The 26,056-nt window shown below is 29.9% G+C and overlaps 2 protein-coding genes across 3 annotated transcripts in view; one reads left to right on the top strand and one right to left on the bottom strand.

Moving 5' to 3' along the window:
* LOC141526937 (uncharacterized) overlaps nt 1-26,056 on the bottom strand; it is a 146,091-nt gene that overhangs the window by 36,047 nt on the left and 83,988 nt on the right. For both annotated transcript variants that reach the window (XM_074242096.1, XM_074242097.1), the window contains exon 4: nt 14,757-14,881. In XM_074242096.1, coding sequence (XP_074098197.1) covers nt 14,757-14,881 — 125 coding nt within the window. The remainder of the gene's footprint in view (nt 1-14,756; nt 14,882-26,056) is intronic.
* On the top strand, nt 11,184-13,520 carry LOC141527339 (uncharacterized). The gene is made up of 3 exons (XM_074242760.1): nt 11,184-11,791; nt 11,853-12,035; nt 13,425-13,520. Exons 1-3 carry the CDS (start codon nt 11,384-11,386, stop codon nt 13,518-13,520), a joined length of 687 nt encoding a protein of 228 aa, XP_074098861.1. The 5' UTR covers nt 11,184-11,383.

The following is a 26,056-nucleotide window of genomic DNA, read 5'->3' as shown; positions in this document are numbered from 1 at the left end:
AAGCTGTGTTATATACGGTATAGTATTTTTAATATATATTCGATGTAATGATGCATCAGGAGATTTTCTCTGGATAAAGGTAATAGCTTTAGTCATAAACAATGTGGATACTAGTGATGTGATGAGTATAAGTACTCTCTGAATTTTAAACAGTGACTAATCAAATGGTTTATTCATAGCTGTAAAATTAGTTTATAATGTAAACTTTACATACACTATTTTTAGAGATTTTCGTTGTTCTAAATTTAGAAAATAATCTGTCAGACATAAATTGAAGGACTCAGTTTTAATCGGGGCCTGATTTCTGACCTTTTCAAGTTTAAACAGAAAAAAAAATGTAGCTCACTCAATTAACAACTGTTTCTATAAATTAAATAAAAAAAAAAAAATTATATAAGCTCTTTAAAATGTACATGCGTAGGCGAATAAATGACGTGACAAAGTATCATAAGATTTATTTACAATAAAAAGTAACAGGTAATAGTTAAAGACATAAACAATGAAAATGGTCGTGATAAGTATCGTGTCAGATGTCATGAAGATGAATCCATTCATTACATTATTCCTTACGCTTTTCTTATATGTTCACAAGTTATGTACTTCTATCTTTCTCTTCTTTTTCCACATAACTTAGCGGCGAGTGCAAATCTCCGGAGGTGAACTTTTAAATTATGAGCCAGAAAAATAAAAAAATCAGCAATGCTAAGGTGAAGAAGAGAAAGGTTAGCTTTTTAAAAAGTCCCTATGGATTATTATAAAGTATTGTTGATTTACTGTGTTCAAGTCGAAAATTAATTCATACTTTTTGTTGATTCTTGAATTGTTAGCTTTTCTGTTTTCCGGTTTTGTTACTAAACTATTTGATTTTCTTTTTCTCTTCAAAAAGAATTTTTCCCGATTTTTTTAACTACCAAGTGATTTTTTTTGTTTTTTTTTGCGAAAGTTGTACCATAAATAGTTGGTGAAATTTTCAGTTTATTCCTCGATGAAGATCCGGAAGTAAATGGAACGACGATTTCAGTGCACGCGATTCGAAAAACGGAGGTCATTTGATTGGTGGTCGAAAACATGAAATCGTTAAAAGGAATGCGCAGTCAAGTAAAAAGATATTCCCAAGGTTTCTTTTATCGTGAAAAACGATCGTGAATGTGAAGGAATGAACGAAAAGGGTTTCGTGGTTTTTTAAACCTTAAAAAATTAAAAAAAAATATTTATGCTCGGAAGTTATAACTTGTAACATTTTTATGGGCTTTTTGGTAGTGTTATTTTCTGTTTTAACAACTCAATTTATATAACAAGTAAGACATATAATTTCTGTTGACAAAAACATAAAATAGCGGTTCCGGGTATATTTCTTAATACCGGGAGCCATTAGATGTAGATTAATTTGTGGAGATTAAGGAAAGAGAAAGAGAAATGAATAAGATGCAGTGCAAAAAGTTATAACGAATGAGAAAAATAAGAGAACATAAGACAACGCGAGCACTTTGGAAATTCACCGTGCGTTTAGTTTTTTGGTGAGTCATTATGGATTTTTTTTTAGCTTCGCCGCTTTTTCTCTCTGCTCATCGTCTTCACTTCTCTTACAGTCTGTCTACCACATGTACTTTCAGGTTCTACCACTGGATCCTCAACCATTTTCTCCTTCCCCTTTAAGCACTTTGGATAATGTGCGCTCTCTGCTACATTAACCTCGACTTATCTCTTATCTTGCTTCCACGCATGCACTCACTGTTAGATTTTGAAATATTTTTGGTAAATATTTATACTGTTGATTGTAAATCGTTGCTGGATAATGGATCGGAGAATGGATCGGGTATAGTTTTGAAATATTTGAGGGCAACTACCAATAAAGTAATAGTTGAAGTCTATTAGAACATTTTTCTCGATTTTTATTATATGTAAAGAGCAATTTTTATCTTGGAAACATTCTAGAATGTTAAATTCAATGACGATGTTATCTATACTAATAAATGGAGAGCCAGCTTTTTTTCGGATATACTACAAAAACTACCGATCGGAATAATACTTATACCATTAGATGCAGCGTATTTCGGAGAAGGTTTTAGTATATGATATGTTCTTCCACCATGGATATGATTATCCAGAACCTATATTATTTAACTTATAAATAATGACTTTTTATTGTAACTAAATTTATCCTATTCGATTGTCATGTGTAAAATAAATTTTTTAATTCTATTGGTTACGGAAAAAAAGGTTCACTTGAGCCAAGAAAGTATTTTTCTTGCTAATTATTTTCTTGAGCGAAAAAAAAAATTTTTTTTTTCTGACACGAGAAATTTCATTTATTCCAACAAAATTAATTCTCTGCCTTTAAGAAATACGTATCTTGATCCAAGAAAATTTATTTCAGTGAAGAAAATCTTCTTATTTTGAGGGAATTGAGCCTCTTGCTCTAAAAAATTAAATATCTCGATAGAAGTAAGTTTTCATTAATATTATTATTAATAAATTATCTTGAGCCAAAAATTGAGTCAAAAATTTTCTTCTCTAGTCAAGAAATTTTACTTTCTGTGTAGATTTCTTCATTTATGAGACCTGCAATTTCTTTAACTGAAATTTTTAATGCTCATTACAATTTTTTTTTTTTTTTTTTATATCTATTATTATTCATTTTTGTACGAAAGACACGGAAATGTTATAATGATTGCACATTGAACGTTACAATTAATATTAGCTAGAATAATTAGATGGATAAAAGTTACATGTCAATTCTATAGAATTTGGAATCTGTGCAAGTCGAAACAATACTCTAATTAAATTTCAAGTCTATATCCAAGAATGCAATTCTATAAAGCGCCCAGCGGAGCGAGGAAGTAACTACTTGTTAGATATAAATCATGTACCTTTTGATTTTTGAAATTTTTTTTTTTAAATAATTTTATAAATCTACATAGAAATTCTTGTTCACTGCTCATACTGTCACTGAGCCGATAACAATAAAGAGAAATTAAGGTTGATTAACTTGAACAAAATAATTGGCATCAACGTGATGAGAAAGTTGAGGACAAGGATAAAATCGACTGTGGTTGTCACTACAGGAGTCCGGAAGTGGTGATAGGTGTGGCCCGTAACTCGGTCTACAGGGGATCGTACCAGCCGTCCTATAATTTCTCATGTCGACTGACTAAGCATTTCCCATCGAAGTACTTCGTGTATATCTATATCTATATCTATGACTTCTCGGTATGAACCGAATTGTCGAGAGTTCCCTCCACCTCAACTCACCCCAGCATGAGCAAGCCCCAAGGACCCTCACCCTCTTCTCTGATACTCCGCATAACTTCTCTTCGATGCCACTTAACCTCCTGGCCCATCAGCAGCGCATTCATACCGGCATTTCGACTTCCAGGCATTATTGCCGAGACTGTCTTGTCCGATAGCTTTTTGACGTGATCGACCCTCGCTAATTGCTCGTCCCGCTGCTGCTCATATTTTCCCATTCAGCTCGCCATGCCAACGAAACTTTCTGTCAAGAAATCTTTCAATAAAAAAGCGAAAAAATAAAATTTCTGCGAAAAAAATCCATTGAGATAAAGAGCTCTCGGAGATATTCCGCTCTCGACATTTTTTGCGGATCGATATAGCAAAAAAGTTAAAAGAAAATGAACTCTAAAGATTTAACCAATCATCAAAATGTCGCGGGCAGATATTTTTTTGTGGGGTCACATAATTTTAGAGCGATTTAATCTAGTTTTCTGATTGCTCAAAACAGCCACGCGTTACAATATTGGAGTTTGAAATTGTTTATGTACAGTGAAAAAAAAGTTTAGTTTAATTTAAGTAAATTGATTATGTAAATAAATATAATTTGATGTTTGATGATGAGAAGATATTTATTATGCCGGAGAAACAGTCAATAGACTGCTTTGCTGTCTTGGTAGATATTGATTTTATGTAAAATCGAGTGTGTAATTTAAATATTCAATAAAACGTTTTTGTAAAAAGTTATTCGATAAGTTTATATTTTTGTTTTTGTATTGGTACTTCAACTATAAATTGCACTATAAAATAATAATAATAATCTGAAGTGTAGAACGAAATCTGCGAGTAATTGATGAAAATTTTCATAGAGCGCTTTAAAATATATACACTGTTCACAAAAATAAAGAGAATAAAAAAAAATGCAAATTTTTTTTAGATTTTTGACGGGCTGTATTTGAGTGGAAAATGCTCGTATCGAAAAAATGAAAGATGCATTTTAAAGCTTCGAGACTCTAGTTTTCAGATCTTGAGGTCAAAATTTTTTAGGAATTACGGTTTTAACATGATCCGAAGAATTAGAGCAAAAAAAAATTTTCCAAATTTTTGAATTTTTTTTTTCGCTCTACGGGCTCGGAAAAATTTTTTCAGACAAAGCGACCTCATGGAGCAGATGGCCTGTTTATTCAGCTTTAATTTCATTTTTTATTTATCTTGATACGACCATTTGTTGCGAAGAGACCCTTACGTCTTTAACCGTTAATATCTCTGCAACCAGTAATCGAACAGCAAAAAAAAGGACAGTTTTGGAAACTGGAATCTGATTCTATTACATCAAATTTTAATGAAGAACAAAAGAAAATTTGGCTTTTTTTTAATTAAGCCCCAGAAAATTTTTATCGAAATAATCATATAATACAAAATAAACGATATAATATAACATAATTAAAGGTCGATAGAATGAAATTCAAGCTGAGTTAATAAATTCACGAATTATATCCAGTTTAATTTCATATTTGCGCACAAAGTATTTCTATCAAAAAAGTTTGTATGATATAAAAGCAAATGTAGATAGAGATAAAACACATTTATATCTATAAACAACTTCTATGAAAATAGAAGACATAAAATTTGGTTGAACAGAAAAGTTGTTGAAACTACAGCTCAGTGATCGCCTCACTTTCAAAACAGTTACAATTATGCTCAAACAATTTATAATTTTGAGCATCTGAATCGGTCTTACCTAGATACGTATTACACAGGTTAAGTATGATTATATGGAATGCATCGTTCCAGTTTTACACGGCTTGAGTAGAGAGCCTCAGTTAAATGTTATTACATTTAGCCTCTAAGGATAATTTTCCTCATTTGTTCGTGCTCAAACCGCTGTTGCAACGTGAATTCATGCCCCTACCTACTATGAGTTGCCCAGTTTTATTTCTCAGCATAAGAGAGGACAAGGAATAACTTCACTACATGCAGTAGCTGAGAAAATCTCGATAAGTTATTGTTATTACTCAGTGATCAAATATTCTCTAAAGTTAAAAATGTGCAATACTTAGGTATTATTATTGATGACAATAATGCAGTTTTTTATTTATTACCACTTAACGGTAATTTTTAAAGAAATTGGAAATTAAAATTAAAATCAATTCCTGCTTTTTCGACTATTGATAAAATTTATATATATTAACAAAAATCCTATTGTGCAAATTGAATAATAGAATAATCTTATCAAATTAGTGTATTGTCATCGATTTTCGATAAATCTACAAAGTTTAAATCTGACCGTCTAAAGTGGGTCAAAATAACGCCCAAAACAGTCGGTGACAAACAAACATACATACAGATGAAACTAATAAAAAAAGCGTATAAAAATACCAAGGCAAATTACTGAGAAATATATAACTTATACGGGTTATAACTGGAATAATACTTTACCGAATATGAGAAGGAATAAAAATAGAATAAAATATTTTAGATGGGATTTGAAAGAGTATTTGAAAAAAATGTTTTATTTCTAAATTTGTTATTGAATGATTGTGAAACGAATGTGATAAATTGAATTGAAATATATTAATATTGTAAATGCTTGTATAGTAGCCAATGGCTAAAGATATTATTACTATTATTATTATTATTATTATCATTGTAGTATCAGAAATACTGGATAGGATATTGATGTTGTTAATATCTAAAAAGGATATCACAGGTCAGGTAATTTAAGTGTTGTGTTTATTAGGAAAGAATACAGAGGTCTGTCTACAATGAATAGTTCTTCAGGACGATCTTCTCAAGTCCTTTTTCTTAATTACTCTACCTACTACTTGGGCCTCTCATCCCACTCAGTCATACTTTTACAATGCGCAAAACTAACTTAAACTTAAAGTTCCCACGCATTTCCAAAATACTTTTAAAATTCACTCTCACAATTTTACTTACGGCAATCTTACCTATCTGTCAAAACATCTGCAAACAGCATGTTCGACGTACTTACTTAAATCTTATAATTTACGATACCCTAAACCCTTGGTTACAAAAGTGAAATCTCTACAATGATCATAAAACTAAAAAAAATAAGCTACAGTCTATTTTTACAACTCTACATCATTATTAAATTATATAAATAGAATTTTCCATTGTAAGAAGTGAGAAGAGAAATAGAAGAGAAAATAGCCGAGATGAGACTGGAAAGTTACAATTTATGAAGTAAATAAAATGAACAAGTTACTGAAGGTTTTAATTGTCTAGGACTCACAAGTTTAAACTTAATTATCATGAACAGATTTACTCAGCAACTAAATCAAATAACTTTAATTAATTTCTCGTTTTTTGTTTCTACTTATATTAAATAGTCGGATTGGGTTCCACGCGAAGGGGAGCTGAAGTATTTTAGCATTTATTAGCTGTTTTAAAGGTTCAGAATTTTTAATTACCAGTGTCAGATTACTATGTTGAATGAAACTGAAGCATAAATATTGAATTACCCCAGTAAAAGTTCGATAACAAAGTCGAGTTCTTGGTTATTTTAGAAATAATTAATTCTGTAGTTTGATATTTATTCAATAAAGTTGTAAAAAGGTAAAAACTTTGGTACGTGATATTTAATACATTATTTAGAAACTTTACATTTTATGTTTAATAATGCTCAATACAAGATGGACTCAGGAATAAATTATCTCACATTGAATCAAAATAATTTTTTTTTTGAACAATTTTCATTATGACTATGTCATACTTTTCGTTACTAATGCCAGAAGGGTGAAGGTACCGATAATTATTATTTTAGCTCTGCATAATAAAAAACGGATAAAAAAGTTATTTTCTTCAATCAACTCGGAAATTTCGAAATTATAAAAATTCACTGAAAATTTGGAGTGTACAATTTTTTTGACCTACGCTAAAACAATAATAGATTGCAATAGTTAATCAGAGAATTAAAATTGCCCTTCGTAGGCATAGACCAAGAATAATTTCTTACTTCAAGAATTTATTCTCTTGACTCAAGAAAATCATTTTCTTCAAAATGGTATTCTTGGTTCAAGAGTTTGGCTCTTAAGTCAATTCAATTTTTTTTCTATCAGTGTGGGGATTATACCAGTAAACTTACAGTAAAAATACGTATTTTGACTGTCAGAATACTTGCTCAATAATATTTTGTATTCAGGAGGACAAAATAATTTATTTTCAGTAAAATATCAATAACTTTATGTTAAACAAGACTTAATCATAAATCGTAATCCTCTATTTGATGCAGCAAAAAATCACGAAGCCTTACTTACCATTAAACGAATAAATAAATAAAATGAGTATATTATTACAGAAAATTTTCACAATAATAAACCCGTGTTCTCGAAATTAAATGAAAACTCATCGTGATCACGATGAAAGCGTGTATTGAAAAAAATGCTCTACTCTTTGTCGTGCTTTCACAATAACCCGAACAAAATATGTTGAAGCCTGTTTTCGGAAAATCTAAAAAATGCCACGCTGAGTTTTAATGAAAAAATTTTATTTATTTACAGAATTCATCAATATTTGTTTTTTTATTTACTTTTGTCAAATAAACTGAACGAATAGACTTTTTTTTTTTTGTGAACATGAACCACTTGATTTCACATCGGCATTCAATACTTTAAATCGTTTAATATGAATTCAAATATTCTTTTCACGCTGAATAATTTTGACTGTGTTAATAAAATTTAATAAAAATAAAAATAAATAAAAAGGTCTTTCAGAGAAGATGAAGCAATTACTCAACAATAAAACAAAATAAAATAATTACATAATTTGGTATTGTCTGAACACAGATGGCTGATAAGTAGTGTATGTATTAGTAGCAGAGAAGTGTAAGTGATAAAAATAAAAAGTAACTCCGTGTAAATTCACGGTGGATGAAAATAAAGAAGTTATCGGTAGCGATTTCCAAGCAAGATAAAAATAATATATAAGTTTAAAGGACGAGAAGAAAGGACTTGCTCGGTGGAAAGAAAGCACTGGTAGCGATAGATATAACGATAGTAAATTCAGGAGGAACGAGCAGAGGAGTTGAGCAAAGATTCCTCGGCATTCGGCGTAGGTGGTAGTAAGTAGAGTAGAGACGAAATCTGCGGCCTTAGACCGCCGAGGCTAAATCAGACTAATCCAAAGCCAAGTTTTATCCCACCCTCTTGCTTCCGTATATCTCGAACCCTCATCTCTCGTTCTTGTACCCTCACACCCCAAAAGCCGGCACCGACTCGCTCCAGTCTATCGCTATATCTTGCGCCGGAGGAGACTTAAGCTATCTCTTTGTGTCACTTTCTTTCCTCGGACACACAATTACGAGCTGAACGAGATATTTCCTGGACATCCGGAGTCCTTTAATCACATCTAAAAGTCAAGGAACTAAAATAACAAATCCTCATTCTGAAAAAAAAAACTTTATTTAAAAATACGCTCAGAATTTTACAGTAATTTACTCTATTGAGATCAAATACTAAAACAGGTTGCTTATAAATGGTTTATTATTTTTCTTTTTTTATTCTCTAAAGTCTTCTTAATTGGTTCTATTTATTAGTAATAATGATAAGCAAGTAGATAAGTTTTGTTGTATTTATTTAAAATAAAAGTCAGTGGGATTTTAACCGAGTTGGTTAATTATACACTGATACAACAACTATCTTCATTCAAGAAAAATATTCTAGGTTCAAGAAAATTATTTTGAAGAGAACTAGTCTTACTTCAAGAAATTCTTGTCTCGAATTCATGTTTTTTAGATTTAGAGGTCTAATCACTCCGATCCATAACATTTTTACATGGTTCAGATTTTGAATACAATTTGAATCGATTTGACCCAGTAGATTTTAAGAAATCTCAAAAAAACTACAAAAAAAATTTTCTCAAATATTGTTTTCTTGGAATAACTTTTAAACGGCTTTATCGATCAATTCCAAAAACTAATCAGCTCTTAACGTCAAAAAACCACGTTAATCGCTCTCAGCCCGGTCAAAATCGGTTGATTCGTTCGTGAGTTATCGTTGTCGGAAGAAAACCTAAAAAAGTGTTTTTTTTAGAAAAGTATTACTTCGAAATTCTTAGTTCGATCAATTTAATCTTAAAGGTTCTTTATGAAGCTTCAAAAACTGTGTCGAATGCTGCCAACTGCGTCAAAATCGGTTTATTCATTCAAAGGTTATTGCGGTTTGAATATTCAAAAAATAGTGTTATATTAAAGTTCTATCAGACTTTTGAGCTCGGAGAAGTCAAAATGACACGGACATTATTTTTTTGAGTTCGAAAAGCTTTTAATTAAGAATAATTGTATTCGTCGGCTGACAAGCGACTCGGAATTAATTAAATTAAGAAAAAAGTATAATCGGATTTTTATGGATAAGTACCGAGTACAGAGAGAACGCGGAATGGCACATAATTACGGGTGAATAATTAACCGTTAGTAATGATTAAGAGGAATCGACCGGATGGTATAGAACTGAAGAGTATATAAAAATGAAGAGTAGTTCAAACCGAGGTCAAGGGTCACATTGCTCGTTAATACGCTCAGCAGAATTCAATTAAATGAATTCGCTTTGGGAATTCAACACTGATTACCGCAAGCTTCTTTCCAGCGGACCTGGAAAAAAGAATTTCTTGGATAAAGCAAAAGACAAAAAATTAAAATTTTAAACTATATACACTAGATGAAAACTCAAACTTCTTTTCTAGCGACGTTTTCCCTCGTTACACTTGTGAACACTTTTCTCTAGCTTTAGTTTTCTTCGTGGACTTACTGTAAGAAAAGTCGACTCTCTTCTTCGTTCTTCTTGTTTTATTTTCTTTTCTTTACTTATTATTGCTCTCCTTCTACTTTTTGTTTTCATTTTGCTGTACATTCTTAGAGAACTAAAATGTCCTTGCCTTTTTTTTTTCCATTCCTTTCATATTTTGAAATACTTTACCTGTTTTAAATATTTTTAATTCTTTTAAATTCTGTCCATGCGATACTTGGACTATTTTTTTTTTTTTAATAATTTAATTATTATCATGCTAAGGTATTTTATTTAATGAAGGAAATTCACGGCATTATTTAAATTTTTCATTATCAGACACAGCAAAGACTAGTATGACAAAATGACGTATGGCGCGCCTCATAAGCAAAGCGGATCAGGTTGTGCTCTACACTCGCTTTACAAAAATCAAGCGATTTCTTGAACTAAAATTGTCTTTATTTGTTTTCTATCGCACTTGTAGAACAATATTTACACACTAATATCATGGAAAAACTCTTGTTTCAACACTTATGACATTTTGCTTTTTAAATAAATAAAAAAAATTATTCCATGAACGTCCGGCATTCAAATGTATGTAAGGAAACTGGCGGGGTCACGATAACTGCCAAAAAACTTAACTGATCAAGTCTATTTATTTTTTATACGCTTCAGTATGATTTAAAACTAAATCCTTTCGAAGATGACGACCTAATTCAATGTAGTTTATTTATAATTAGCAATAAATTATAGTTTGTATATCTCTATCTATTAGGGTGGGTCAAAAAAATCGAATAATTTATTTTTGATTTTATACTCTGAAAAATAGGTTCGTAGACACCTAAAAAGAATTCTCTCCAAGTATAAGCTCTTAATTATAACGGGAAGGTCCTCCGCTTTGCGGGTTTCTATTTTTTTCGAATAATCAGATAAAAAAATTTATATCTCGCTTCCAACTGCTTGGAAAAATATTCCGTGGCATAGATTTTGTGAGAAATTGAATGCTTTACAAAAAAGGTCTCTTATGACTTTTTCAAAAACTCAACCGATTAAAAGATATTCATAGTTGAAGTTTGGCTATTTTAAGGAAAATATTCGTTTTTATTATGAATTTTATAAGTCGATGAAAAAAATTATTTCGGATTGCGGAACTCATGATTTTGTAGGAAATTTACTGCTCTACAAAAATGGTCTCTTATGATTTTTGATTAAGTGAAGCCGTTACGAGATATTCATCGTCAAACATTAACGAATATCAATATTTCCAGTTTTTGATCAATAATTCGATAAATTTTAACTTAAACTATGAGTTTCAGGAAAATTTACATAAATTTGAGTTTCGATCGATAAAGAAATGTTATAATAAGTTAGATAAAGAATTATTGGAATTATCATTGATTTTCCTTGGAGAAATGCCTCAAGAAAAGATTTCTTTCAAACGTCCTGGTGCTGTTCATCATGCTAGATGGATGGCTAAGGCCATTTATAGTTTGAAAATGTATCTATTCAGAGATGAATTCAAACTCTCTCAGAAAGAATTGCATGGTCTTCGTCATTTCTGTATTTTTATAGTCACATTGTATTTAAAAGCTTGGTTTTCATCAACTTCTGCAACAACTGCTGCTTATCATGACTTGCAGTTTATGAAAAATTTATTGGAGTACAAACATATCAATCCTTTGATTTCTTCAGCTACGTGTGAAAAAATGATTTCGCACTTATGGTATTTGAGCGATGAACTTGCCATTTTATCACTGTTTGACGATGGCGTTCCATTAGAAGTAAAAAAAGTATTGTTGAAGCTGTTAATACTCGTGAAGGTACAGATTCTAAAGCTAAAAGATTTGTAATTGCTAAAAAGATTTGAATTCATTGGCGCAGAGAACTCTGAGTGACTTTGTGTCTAAAAAGTCATTAAATCTTTTCAAAATCTTCGATCTACCGTATGACTTTCTTGATGTCGATGTTGAATTATGGCCTACTAATGAGAGTTATCTCGAAAATAAAGAATACTTTCAACAACTAAAAGTTGTCAATGATTCAGCAGAGCGAGCTGTTGCATTAGTCAGTGAATATAATCAATGCTTGACAAAAATGAAGAACAATTCCAGTACTTATTGCAAGTTGTCAAAGAACATCAAAAACATTCCCAAATTGTAATAAAAGAAATTATTTATAGTAATAGCGTACTGTTATGTTAAAAATATAGACAATTATATTGCAATTGATAATTCAATAAAAAATTTATCTATAAAAAAGTTAAATACTGGTTGTTTCTCACTTGATTCAATACTTTTCATATTAAATTTGACAAAGAAATATGTCATTCACTTCAAATTAAACTAATCATTGGCTATATGTCGAAAAAAATGCTCTAATTTCTTGTTTTAATGCAATCAAACAAGCTCAAGACTGAAAACAATATTAAAAAAATTGTTTATAACATTTCTTTATCGATCGAAACTCAAATTTATGTAAATTTTCCTGAAACTCATAGTTTAAATTAAAATTTATCGAATTATTGATCAAAAACTGGAAATATTGATATTCGTTAATGTTTGACGATGAATATCTCGTAACGGCTTCACTTAATCAAAAATCATAAGAGACCATTTTTGTAGAGCAGTAAATTTCCTACAAAATCATGAGTTCCGCAATCCGAAATAATTTTTTTCATCGACTTATAAAATTCATAATAAAAACGAATATTTTCCTTAAAATAGCCAAACTTCAACTATGAATATCTTTTAATCGGTTGAGTTTTTGAAAAAGTCATAAGAGACCTTTTTTGTAAAGCATTCAATTTCTCACAAAATCTATGCCACGGAATATTTTTCCAAGCAGTTGGAAGCGAGATATAAATTTTTTTATCTGATTATTCGAAAAAAATAGAAACCCGCAAAGCGGAGGACCTTCCCGTTATAATTAAGAGCTTATACTTGGAGAGAATTCTTTTTAGGTGTCTACGAACCTATTTTTCAGAGTATAAAGTCAAAAATAAATTATTCGATTTTTTTGACCCACCCTACTATCTATGCAAATAAGGTTCGTTTACAATACATGCGCAATCCCTTTTCTTTTCTGGGTGGACAATGTTGCGAAAGATTTAAAAGTATTTTTAATCAATTTCATTATGGAAAATGAGATTCTGAGGCGTGCACTTTTAGATATTCCAAACTTTATGTCAAATATAGCGATGAAAAAATTTTGGAATGTGACCATATGTGACCTAATTTGGTTCCATCAGGCTATGTGTGAGAAAAAAAATTATTTTTCATTTTTTTTAAATAGATATGTTAATTAAGATTTTTTTTATAAATAAATTATATTAAAAAAATTGATTTACCATATATTTTATTTTTGTACGAGGACGAATAATTTATTATTAATTAATTGTTTTTTTTTTTTTTTTTTTTTTTTTTTAAGCATTTTTACACTGAAATTTATTCTCAGATCAATAATTCAACGATGCTAAAACGCTTCGAAAATTTCGGCGTCAAATATTCACTAGATCCCGGGTATCACAAAATAATTCCTGCAAAACCCTAGCTTACATCATATAGAGTTAATTCTACGACATTTTGGGATGACTTTCGACCATACACTATACAATGCTTCGGCCCGGATAAAGAAGATGATAAACGATAAAGTCAATGCATTGAAAACTAGAGAATGAAATCTTGGGTCTCGGATTCTGTGAATTCTTGGTATCTTCTGAATGAATAAAAGTAGTCGGTGTTGTCTATCGAGGGAGCACTTGAGAGGATGAAATCAGTGATTGTGAGCACAAAAAATCGTACTATAGTAAAGTGGATAGTTGAATTGAGTTTGCGGATAGTCGAGGAGTTCAACTACTATTAAATATTGCTTGTCTTTTTATAAAATAACTTTTTTTAATGAGGACATTTTTTACAATGTAAACAGAAATTTTCTTCAAAAATTGACGTTAAATTCACTCTCATCATTGAACTTAATGCAGCTTGAAATTTATTACCATTTTTGCATTAAAAGTTACGAAAAAATTCATTTATTTTTTGGTCGACTAGATAAAATTTAAGGAAAACCTTGAAATTGAATAATTGTCTTCAAATAAAATTACTAATAGTTAATAAATCTTTCTATTAGTACAGATATTTGGTTTTTTTTTTTTTTTTTTTTTCAATTTTTTTTGTCAACAATTTCAATGGTTGATATGCGGTATCGGTATCAGTAATAAAGTAAGTAATAAAAGTAAACGTACATCGTTTGTGGTTCCACGCAAGAAACCTCAAGTGTATACATTACACATTTACATTAGGCCCTTTCTCGTGAATAGAAATAAAGGACTACTTAGATTATATAGAGAAGAGCCGAAAATAAGGTGAGATTACGGGCCATGTCAGTATATCTGTATATATATGAAAAGGTTTGTGGTTTAACGTGCTTTTCGTGGCAGAAAGAGTGGTAAGATCAAGCTCACATTATTGGATAGATGGGGGAAGTGAGTAGCGGGTCTGATACACAACGACACTTTTCGTCTTGAAGAGTAACAAAAAAAGTAAGATGGAGATGGAGAGCTTTTGATACGTGACCAGCAACCCGATAAACTTTCCCGTTTACTTTCTGTCCTTTCAACACTTGGAGGCTCCAGAGAGCATAGTTTCTTTTCTTTGGTGCGTTTTTTTGGCTGGAATCTATACAAGGGTTCTTACTCTTTATTTGTTTGCTCGGGTGGTTTATTCAGTTGTTCTTTTGTTTCTAGTATATATATAGTATTCTCAGAAGTGAGGTTGTTACTTTACTTACCGCCGAGGAGAAACAGCCCGCAAGCGATCAGGGTCTTGTGATCGGCCAGGCAGTGCCCGATCAGCGCCGAGAAAGTTCCCAAGAAAATTAACACCGCAGCTACGGCTTGGAAAGGCGCTGATATTCTGAAACAGAAACAAGTTAACTGATTGTTTTCTGTTAGTTTTCTTAGTGGCTTAAGTGATTATTTGTTTATTGTTAATTCAAGAAAATAATGTAATTGTGAATGACAGTAACTAAAAAAATGACATTAAAAGTAATTCTTCAATATTATTAGTATTTCATTGTTATACAGAGTCAAAAGGGCGTATAGAAAAAATTTCTTTTTCTCTAATCAACGTAGGAATTTATAAATGTAAAAATTTGATTGAAAACGCAAGAAAATTTTTTTTTTCGACGAAAAAAAATTTTTATAGCCAAATCGCGAGTATGGAAAAATTGTCAAAATAGCTTCCAAGGATCACAGAACATTGAGATATGATACGAAAAATTGATTTTTGAAAGTCAGACTCAAAATAATATCAAAGTCTGATTTAAAAAAATTTTTAATTTTTTGTATTTTATGGAAATTAATTGAAAAAATTTTAAATAAAATTTACATGTTCTCGTTAAATAAATTAAAAATTTTTCAAAATTGGGATGTGTTAGTGTTTTAAGTCTAACTACCGTTAAATTTTTCGTAAAATCTCGACATTTTGAGGTCTTTAGAAGGTATTTTGACTATTTTTTCATACACGCTCTTTTAGCTTTAAAATTTTTTTTCTTAAAGTCAAAAGGGTATATGTTGGAAAAAAATTTTTTTAACATTTTTCAATCAGTTTTTTACTCTTATACATTGCCAAGTTTGAAGAAAAAATTTTTTTCATATACTTTTTTGGTTTTTTTTTTTTTTATGGTGAACAAAACATATTTTTTGTTAATACATAGTAAATAATATAAACAAATTTTGTTTAATCTATAGCTTACAAAGTATGAAGAATAATTGAAATTAAAGAATCCAATTATTCATATCACGAGCTTGTAAAATGAAATATTTTATCCACTTTTACAATTTAGTCTTCATAAAAATAATTTATTACTCAGAAAAAAATGTAACACGTACTCAATTTGTTAATTTGGTTGTACCCTTGTAAAAAATGAAAAAAATTTTAACAGAGATGAGTTACGGGTAAGACACTGTATAGTGTGTGCATGTGAATAAATAAACGTCGCATTATCCAGCAAAATATCAGCATAAAATAGTTATGCATACGCGAGAGGAAATACGTATGTAGCATACAGTACACATACATGTACCAAGACAGTCACATGTACAATGTGCATAATGTATATAAGAATATAAAATAGTGAAAAAGAGATTCAGACGCAAGAGTGAAGCGAAAACTGAAGAAAATAATAATAACAACGATGATAATAATAATATTAATAAAAATAATAACAACAATAATGAAAATTTTAAAGTTGCCGTGAGCATGCAAAAGCATTCACTACAATAATTTTCTTCATTACTGGCTGTGTCGCATACTATATACCCGGTAGCAACTTACTCTCAGATATAACACGAGATAGAACGGGAACAAAATACAGAAGGTAAGGTAGACAAGAAATGTTGTATGAAAGAAGAAAAGGGACGTAGTCATACAAGTATTACTATATCGAAGTAAATGCAGCGAATCTCTTCTCTTATTTCTCGTATTTTCTATACCACATTTCTATGGGTTTATCATTTCACCGTATTTTGATTTTATAGAAGTTTTTGATAGTATTTTATTTTACACTATCTATTTTTTTACGTGAGAAAACGATTACAACAACGATTAAAATACTAATAGATAATAATTGATGATAAAATAAAAACCTCAAATTTAATTAAAGTTTTCATGTTATTCAATATTAAAGTACATTTTTTAAAAATATAAACGAATAAAAAATTATCAATTTTACCATATAAAAAAAATAGAATTGAACATTTTTAAAAACCACAACGACAAGGCTTTAATTTTCTGTGAAAAATTTACTGATATGTTCATATATAATTTTTCAAATGTCCTCAGATGTCCACGGATGGTCGGACATGAAAATCAGACAATGGATAGGAATATTAGGATATAATTGACATAATATGACTTAATATGTCCTGATATGACTTGATAAGTCCACTTCAGGCCTGACATAATCATATATGCCCATAAATTATTTTTCGATCATGTGTGGTTTTTAAAATTCCCGGCGGAGGGCTTGTGATCACAAAATCATCTCCGCAGAAAAGATTTAAGTTTGAAAAATTAATTTCTTAATTTTTTTTTTATTTTTTAAGGATTTTATTTAACATTATTTCTTTAGTTTAATAAAAAACTAAATTTTTTTTTTTTTTTAATAAAACACTATTTGACGTACATTTGTTGAAAAAATAAAAAAATGAACAATTATTTAAGTAAGTATAATTTTTTTTTTCCTCTAAAAGCATGAGGTGACTTTTCCTACCAAAATTTTTTAAATTATCTCAATTCAAAGCATACCCGTCCTACATACTTTAACTTCCAATAAAATATATAAACCCATAATTTCTTATTCAGGAAAAGGTCAGCGATATTAAATCGCAGGATCACAGGAGAATATTTTATTAAACAAATAAATATTTCAACCTATACACTCGCAACTGTATCAGAATTCATAACAACTTCCACATGAAGTTTGATTCGGAATAAAACAAATTTTTTCCCAATATCAATATTAAAAATTTTGAATGAAATTTTTTTTCCCAACATCAAATTAACAATAATAAAAAGATGCGCGCAGTAGCCTATCGGTTCCGGCCCTTGCTTTTCAAAATGCATTGGACCGGGTTCGAGTCCGGCGTATACCAATGAATATTTTCAATATTTAAGTGTATTATTCTGCTGAGCCTAAAAAAGTTTAAAACGAGTTCCAATCTCAAAAGTTCCACTCATGTTAATAGTAAGTCGCTCATGATTTTAGTAGTTTATGCGACTTTAAATAAAAAAAAAAAAAAAAAAAAAAAAAAAAAAAAATATTAAAAAATTTTAAAACTCAAATTTTCATTTGAGATTTTATGCATCAATAGCTAATAATTACGTCTAAAACTTTCAATTAAATTACGGAAAATAAATTACCTGAATGCTGTCATCAGTCGGTAAAAAATTCAAAAAGTCAACGAATAAATTATAACGAGACAAAATAATCGATCAGATGTAGCAAAGTTGGGAGTCGCAGTGATGGGTAAATATACATAACAAAGTTATCAAGAGCAGTAAATTTGTTTATAAATAAATAGAACGGAACACATATAACGATAATGATATCAATTTTCTCGGGACGTAGACAACTTGTAAAATTATCGAAATTGTTTCACAGCAGCCTGTACAATATTGTCCACACGGTAGGTACTCAGCTCTGCAGTGAGTGCTCAGAATATATATAATATATAATAGTATAGAGGCCAGTGCAGAATACAGTACATAATACACAGTAGTTTCCTATATCGTAGACTCAACACTACCCCTCGTGGGCTCTTCGTCACTTACGCGCGGACGTAACCAGGCCGCAGTCGTTAATAACGCGACGAAGCTTGCACACGCTTACCCATTGTCACAGTAAATAACAATAAAACTCTATTAATGTGGTAGTACCAGTAGTTACCGTTGCTGGCAGACGGCCAGAAACATACCGACGTGGCTATTCACCCCGTGGAATACACGTCGCGATTACGTTGCGTCGGTGATGGTGCTGTGCTCTATACAGAGACGTGTTATGCACCCAAGCAAGCAAGTTATACCCGCATCCCTTTCGCCCTTAGCATATGGTATATAATATATAACTTATGGCATATAGCTTACACTCTCTGTTTGGCTCTTCACTCTGATCTATCTCGTAATTTAGGCTATGTATCTGTATCTATATCTGTATCTGTATTTGTATCTATGTTTATGTAGGAGGATATGGAGTCTACAGGTATCCTTGATTCCTTAGTCTGGTTCACGTACGCTCGACGTGCCTACGTGAATCTTCTATAATTCAGTACGGTTCTGGCACTTTATGCGAGCTTTGCATTTCTCGGAACGGCAACGCTAAATCGTTTCTTCTCCTCGTTTCTGAGTAAACGGGACTCACTTGTATGCATCGGAACCAACCAAACTCAACAAGATCTTGAAACTTTCATCTTCACACTTTAGCATTCAACCGAATGTAGAAACGCCTTACGCTAAATATTCACTTAGATATTCATATTTATTTATATTTCATTTATTAATTTATTTATGTATGTACATACAAATTTATGCTAATGTTATAAATGCGTTTTGAATGATATATAAGGACTGTCATATGCTTTATGCTGTAAAGCGTCTTTAATAAGAAAATTTCTTTTATTTTTGTTATTATTTTGAATTTGTAAGACTAATTATTTAATATTTAGAGCGCTCGATGCGTAATTAAGAAGGTCTTGGTTCGATCCCTGATTTAGTACGGACCCAAGACTTTTTTTTTTTAATTTTTTTTTTTTAGGCATTAAACTTATTAATTATAACAAATATAGTACCGTATACTAATTACTTTTATTAATATTATAATTGTTCCACAACATATAAATATTTACAATTCACTAAAAACTATTGAAAAAAAAAAATGTTATTAAAATAAAAAGCAATATTTTCACTTACATAAATTTTCAACGTTTATTTCATCCTTTAAAAAATTATTCCGAATAATCGTGATAGTACTACAGAAAAAGAATCTACTCTCGTTTTTTTTTTATTTTCTGCTATTTCGTTTAATGCAAATTACAATACGTGCCTCGCAAAAAGTACATCGATACCTGATTCAAGGTGAATGTGAAAGAATTTCTAATGTAGTTTGTACATGAACTAGGAATTTTTCCTATTTACTGAAGCCGAATGAATTCAATAATGTATATCTTATCGATTCATTCATTCATTTATTCACTTACTACTCTTCCGTTTTTACGCTCCAGAAATTTGATCGCAAAATTGCAAAATTTTCAACTCAATCAAATAATTAAAATCTAACTGTACAAATTATAAATTTATAATTATATCAACATGAATAATTTATAATTATACTTTGCCGAGATTACAAATATTTTTGTTGATTTAAAAAAAAAAATATTTTGTTGCAGTAACATAAATCAGTTACATAAAAAGTGACGAAAACAAATTCATTTTGTCGAAAAAAGAAATAAATTCTTTTATCATAATAAAATTATCTAGCTATAATAACGAAATAATTTTGTTGTGACAATAAACAGATATTGTTGTAGCACCAAAGTGATTTTATTAAAACAACATATTGATTCAGTGGTGTTACAAACTGATTTGTTAGTGTAACTAGGCTCACTTTGTTAATATAACTGATCAATATATTACCATAAGTAAACTCATTTGTTAGGACAACATATTTTTCTGTCATCCTGTCTTTTGTTATTTCAACAAATAACTTTTTGTTTTTATTTTCATGTCAATATTCTCTATCGAAGTAAACGTAGAAACGTGTAATTATTAGGAAAGTTTGTTCGAATCGAAACAGTCTATTAGTCCTGTAGAGCTATGAACTGAGACGAACGTATTGGTAACCAGACTGGAGCTGCCAAACTATCTGACTCTCCATATAACTACTCTCGACATTTGACCACCGGGCAATCCAATATCACATGGTCAGCCATTCTGGCTTTTCCTCTTTACTGGGTACGGCCAAAACTATTAATTTTCAACCGTAGTCAGCTGGCTTGTTGAACGAATAATTCAATTTTATACTAACTGTGTTTATGCTAAAGGGTTTGTGGTCACTGCCGTTATATTGAATTATTTCAATAATCTATTGCCGTGGTTTATGAAATTCCATTATGAAATTTCGCCGGTGATTATTTTTGCGCGCCGGTTAAAGCTCTTCTTCCATCATGTTTTATCGATCCGTTCATTCATTTATAAGAAATTTAATTATTAATAATTAATAATTATCTGTGATATTTTTTTTCACGTCAAAAATATGAATCTTTTTTTTTTTTCTTAAATTTTTATCTAAAAATTTTACCGGTAAATTTTATAGTAGATTAAGTAAAATCTTTTGATTTTACTGTAATTTTAAAAATTAAATTAGTAAAAATAACTTTTAATGTAATTACTTTTTGCCGATATACTACAGTAAAAATTAATGGTATTTTTCTGTATTTTTTACATTGTATTTGTGAATAATTATTAAAAGAATTGTAACTGGATCAAGAATTGCCGAATGTCCCACGATTACTGTGATTTTAACGGTAATTTTAAAAGAAAATTTCTTTCCATATATATAGACAGGGTTATTTTTTGTATTTATCATCTCTCCGAATCCACTCGTAACAGAAAGAATGACTAGATATATAATACTCAACCACAGCGTCTAAAAAAACAAGGGCCTGTATGATATGTGAGAAAAAAATAACAAAAATCATGCACAAGCTAAAAAGAATAGTCGCGTTCTCACTCTCCGCTTCATTCTTATGAAACAAATACTTTATACATATACATATATGTATGAAGAAAAAACACCGGCGGAGTATGATACGTCAGAAATAAATAAAGAGTAAATATTGAGATTAGTGGAGTCTGACAAAACCAGTAGCCACTTAGATTTTTCACTCTTTTACACTTTTCACTACTCACTACCCCACACTTTATCTGTTTGATTTAGAGTGTCAAGTAACATTAACGTCATTTTAAATTTTTAGTGTCAAGACACCGCATAATTATCGTAATTATTTTACACAAAAGATAATTACTTTTATTTCTGTCATAATTTATACTTCGCATTAATTTAAGTATGTGTAATATGTTAAATTACGGCGGCATATCAAAATGTCAGAAGCTTATTAAACCTTAACCACGTCTGCTAATATATGTGGATTTTCTGTACGCTTATGGAATTTTCAACTGCCCATTGGACCGTTCGCCATTAATCGTAGCTCCATCGCGAGGGAGCCATTAGCACTTTGTGAAAAAAGCATCAAATAATTTACGCTTTTACGTCGCTACCACTGAAAAATATAAAATCATACTTTAAGTATTTTGAGTGTTTTTTTTTTTAATAGACTTTTCAAGATGTATGTGTTTTTCCGATGGCTATAAATATTTTTTTGAGTTGATTTATTGGAAAATGTTTATTTATTTTTTAAATATTTTGATAACGCTTTACTAAATTTCGTAAAATGAACTTTTTTCTAGTTTTTTTGAATTTGCAGGTTTCAATGAACAATAGAAATTATTAAGATGGAATTTCATACTACAAGATTGCGTTACATTGAGTAGAATTTAGGAATAATATTTAAAAAAAAACAGAGGAATTAGATCTTAAAAAAAAAAAAAGAAAAAAAAATTTTATTTGTGAACGCTAGTTTTTTCAATACATTATTTTCTTTATTAATTTCCTATTTTTTTTAATTTGTTTGTTCTGAACCAAATGAAAAGACAAAGCTAATGCGATTTCGCTGTAAAAAATCAATTTTTCCCCTAATTATTAAAAAATGGTTTTCTACTCAAGAATTAATTTTTTCTATGTGGGAAATTCAAATTAAATTCAATAAAAATTCTAAATTACGTAGCATACCTTTTTTAATTTTTATTAATAAGAAAAACCGTGGATTATTTTTCCGATATTTTTGACACTAAAAATTAACTTTTCAACTAATTATTAGTTCTAAGTATGATAATTTAATAAAATTTTGTAAAATTACGCGTGACTATAATTTATTAATAAAAATGTTATGTAAAGAATTAACATGATAATTAGGGGCGTGAACTTTTAAACTTCTTAAATTTTTTTCATAAAAATAATAATAAAAGTATTTGCGGGAAACAAAATGAAAAAAGCGGAATTCCCATTAATTTCGGATTAAGGCTTTTTTATTTGTGAAGAATAAAAACCCCGAAAAGAAAGGAATTTTTTGTTTTAGGTAGAACTTTATGGAAGAGCTTACGTGGATATTTGCTCAACGTGATAGAAACCTGTGGGTAGAATCTGGTTCTTGTTTCTCTTACACTAGAGTCGCACCACACTTACTTTCCTCTCTTTCAGACAACAGTTAACAGCTAACGTTTTCTCCTGCTCACCACTTTATTCTTTTGTGCATGTACATGCTACACGGAAATAATGTTGAGTGGTTGACTTTTCTGGAGTTAAGTAGCCGATAGAAATGCATAGCGGCGCTGTATGAGAGGCTCACACAAACTCAATGAGCAAGTTTACTTCTCCTGCCGCTTATACTCTGGTCACTTTGGAACTTTATTTTACTTTGCTTAGACGTTCAACGATCTAAGTAACAGAGTTCCGGATTAAGGTCACTTTGATTCAGTAGGTTATTGATATAAAAGAGCCCGGAACGCTTCTTAACTCTCACAGATGATGCGGAACAATTTACGAACTTTAAAAAGCGCATTTTTGATGTTATACCAACATTCAAAAGATTCTAATTTATTTTGTCTTCATCAAATTTTGGTCACAATCATGACAATCAAAATAAGAATTCATGTACCCAAGAAAAATAATTTTCTGATGGGTAAATTTAGATTTAGATGTAGATTTTGTTTATTTTATGTCAAGGAACAGGTCAAACGGCAATTTCAATTAAATATTAAAGTAAATATTCAAGTAAATTTTTTAAATGCAATAAAGTTATATAAAGTAACGTAAAAAATTAAAATATTAACAAATGAATACAGTCTGACATAGCTGACTTGATTCGATTTGATTAGATTCGTTTTGATTCAACTAATAATTTTAAGGCACCAATAAAGAGATTCAACCTTGAGCAGAATGAAGTCCAAACTACTCGTGCAAAAAAAATTCTGATTTAAAATAAATTTAAAATTGAAATTCATATTTTGACACAAACGTGAATTAGTTTTGAGATCAATCTAAATTTGAAATTGATTTGTAAGTAGAAATTAGTACGCCTGTAGAAATCTCGATCCTGCTTTAAAATATTAATTAAGACTTGAAAATATTTAGGATAAATTTTATTTATAAAATATTCTTAAGTCTTTATTATAATTATAATTATCTAGATTTATGAAATAACCAAACACTTTACTTTTGAAGACTTTTAAACTACTAGAATTCACAATGTCACTCAGTATTTCTTTCCAAAGCTCGATCACTGTTACGATGTAGGATTTCTCGAAGTACGATGTAGCAAAATTTGGTATTTTGAAAGATGTGTCTCTTAGCAGCAAGCCTGTCAGACCGTCGAACATCTGACTCTTCTACAAACAGGTCAGGTAAATTAGCCTACGTATAAAAATAAAAAGGCCATTCGGCAGCCGAAATGGAAGTAGATTTCATAGTGAATAAAAAAAAAACTTCTAGGATCGTATACAAAAAAAAATCATGCTTATGTCCATAAGGTACATCGTTAAAACGCCTGAATAGATATTGTATATCTGAAGTTATCAATAGCCGTTACAATTTTGACCCTTGTATATTTATTATGACTAAAATAATAATTTCTAAATTATTAATAAAATAATTATCCACTATAAAATGAATGCAAAAGTAAAATTTCATTAGATAGACAGAATGAGTAGGTAATTTTTGCCCTAGACCGATAGTTAGATATGCAAATTAAAACTCATTCATTAAGTTTTCAGATGCAATTAAAAAAAATTTACAATCTATCGCATTTAATAGTTATTTTGCAAAAAAACAGTTCAAGTATCAATTTTTGAATACTTTAAAGAATTCAAACTTTAAAGAATTAAAAATTTACTGAAAGTTTCATAATTTTACATTTCAAAATTTAAGATAAAGCACTCTCTGATGCTTCGCATCATGAATCGTGCAATATTAAATCGTAAAAATTCGTCTGTTGAAAATTATAGTTTTTTTTTCCGTGTATTAAGAATTTTTTTTAAAAGGAATCAACTTTACTGCTATAAATAAATAATGAAAACTATATTACTCAAGTAAAATAAAATAGTCGCAATGAATAACAATAATCATTTATTTTTATGTTGTTTTACTTTATTTAATAGCAGAGATAACGAAAAAATTAAACAGCACTCAGCGCTGTTTTACGAGTCTTTGGTGTTGAGTATCGTGTTTCATTAAAGTACTAGTCTTTCCGTGATCACCTTGCATTATCCCAGCGTTGTCGAATTTCTAGCGGCTTACTCTGTTTAAGCTTTCAGCTAGAATTTCACATAATTACAAAATTCGATTTACCGTCTCAGTTTCTTCGTTTAACCTAATAATGCTATCAAATTTTCACAGTTACAAAATTAATTTATTAATTACTATCTTAATTAATAATTCACCAACTACTACCGGAAATATATTTATGATTAATACACAAGATGTAATCAATTTAGCGACAATGTTATTTGAAATTCTTCATCGCATATCTTACTTAATGAAAAGTAAATAACAGACGTTATTATAATGTTATGTTTATGATCTTTATAAACTCGTTGGAGTACAATATTAATCGTAAAAAGTTAAGTAACATTGTTAACGGAGGGTAAAAGCATGCGGGTAATCCTTATACGCGAAATTAACGTTTATGTTTGGGTAAAGCTGGAAAATCTATGTCATGAGGGTGCATTCTGAGTTTCAGATTGAATGCACCAGACATTTTCGCTCCGTTTCACTACCTCGTCACAGTAATAGCATTACTGGCAAGTAATTTACGTCACCACTACTCGACTCAAACGAGATACGACGTTGATAACTTTCATCACTCGATTTTGTTGTTTATGAAACTTCACATTTATTTTCTTCATATATTTACTTCGTTCGTTTTGGATTTTTACTTTTTTTTGTACAAAAAAAAAAACTTGATTTAACAGCCAGTCCTTACGATTGCAGCTTTATATTTCTCTCCGAAACAAAAGAGAGTTTTGAAAAAAACGCTCTGCTACATAATAAATTTTTTAATTATCTACTACGCACCAGAGCGTTTTTTTTTTCGAAATTCTTTTTTGTTTGAAAGAAAAACGTAAAACTGCAATAGCTTTATAATCATGAGTGCAACAAGGCCGGTAACGTTTCTTACAGTGAGTGAAACGTGAGAAAAAGAAGGGATCGGCTGTTAAGAAAATTTTTCTTTAAAATAATAATTTTTTTTTATACTAACATAAAAAAATTTTATATTTTGTTTACTTCAAATAATGTAAACTAGAAATAATAAATGTCAACGCTACTACGGATTAGCAAAATTTTTAGATTCTTTTGAAGTGATAATTTAAAAGAAGATATCCGAAAAAATTGTATTTGTATTAATTTTCTATATGTTG

This window comes from Cotesia typhae, unplaced genomic scaffold (genome assembly GCF_013202065.1).
Source record: "Cotesia typhae breed Kobodo isofemale line unplaced genomic scaffold, CoteBio_Ctyphae contig_4, whole genome shotgun sequence".
In the NCBI taxonomy this organism is placed as follows: Eukaryota; Metazoa; Arthropoda; class Insecta; order Hymenoptera; family Braconidae; genus Cotesia; species Cotesia typhae.
Note: the sequence above shows the minus strand (reverse complement) of the source record. Positions and strands in the feature narration are given on the sequence as shown.

Excerpts from the sequence above, each read along its gene's own strand:
- LOC141527339 (XM_074242760.1), top strand. The coding sequence starts at position 11,384 with ATGCCTCAAGAAAAGATTTCTTTCAAACGTCCTGGTGCTGTTCATCAT. Across the intron at positions 11,792-11,852 it reads AGCTGTTAATACTCGTGAAG|AGAACTCTGAGTGACTTTGT; the intron begins GTACAGATTCTA and ends TCATTGGCGCAG. Across the intron at positions 12,036-13,424 it reads CAGAGCGAGCTGTTGCATTA|ATCAATAATTCAACGATGCT; the intron begins GTCAGTGAATAT and ends ATTTATTCTCAG.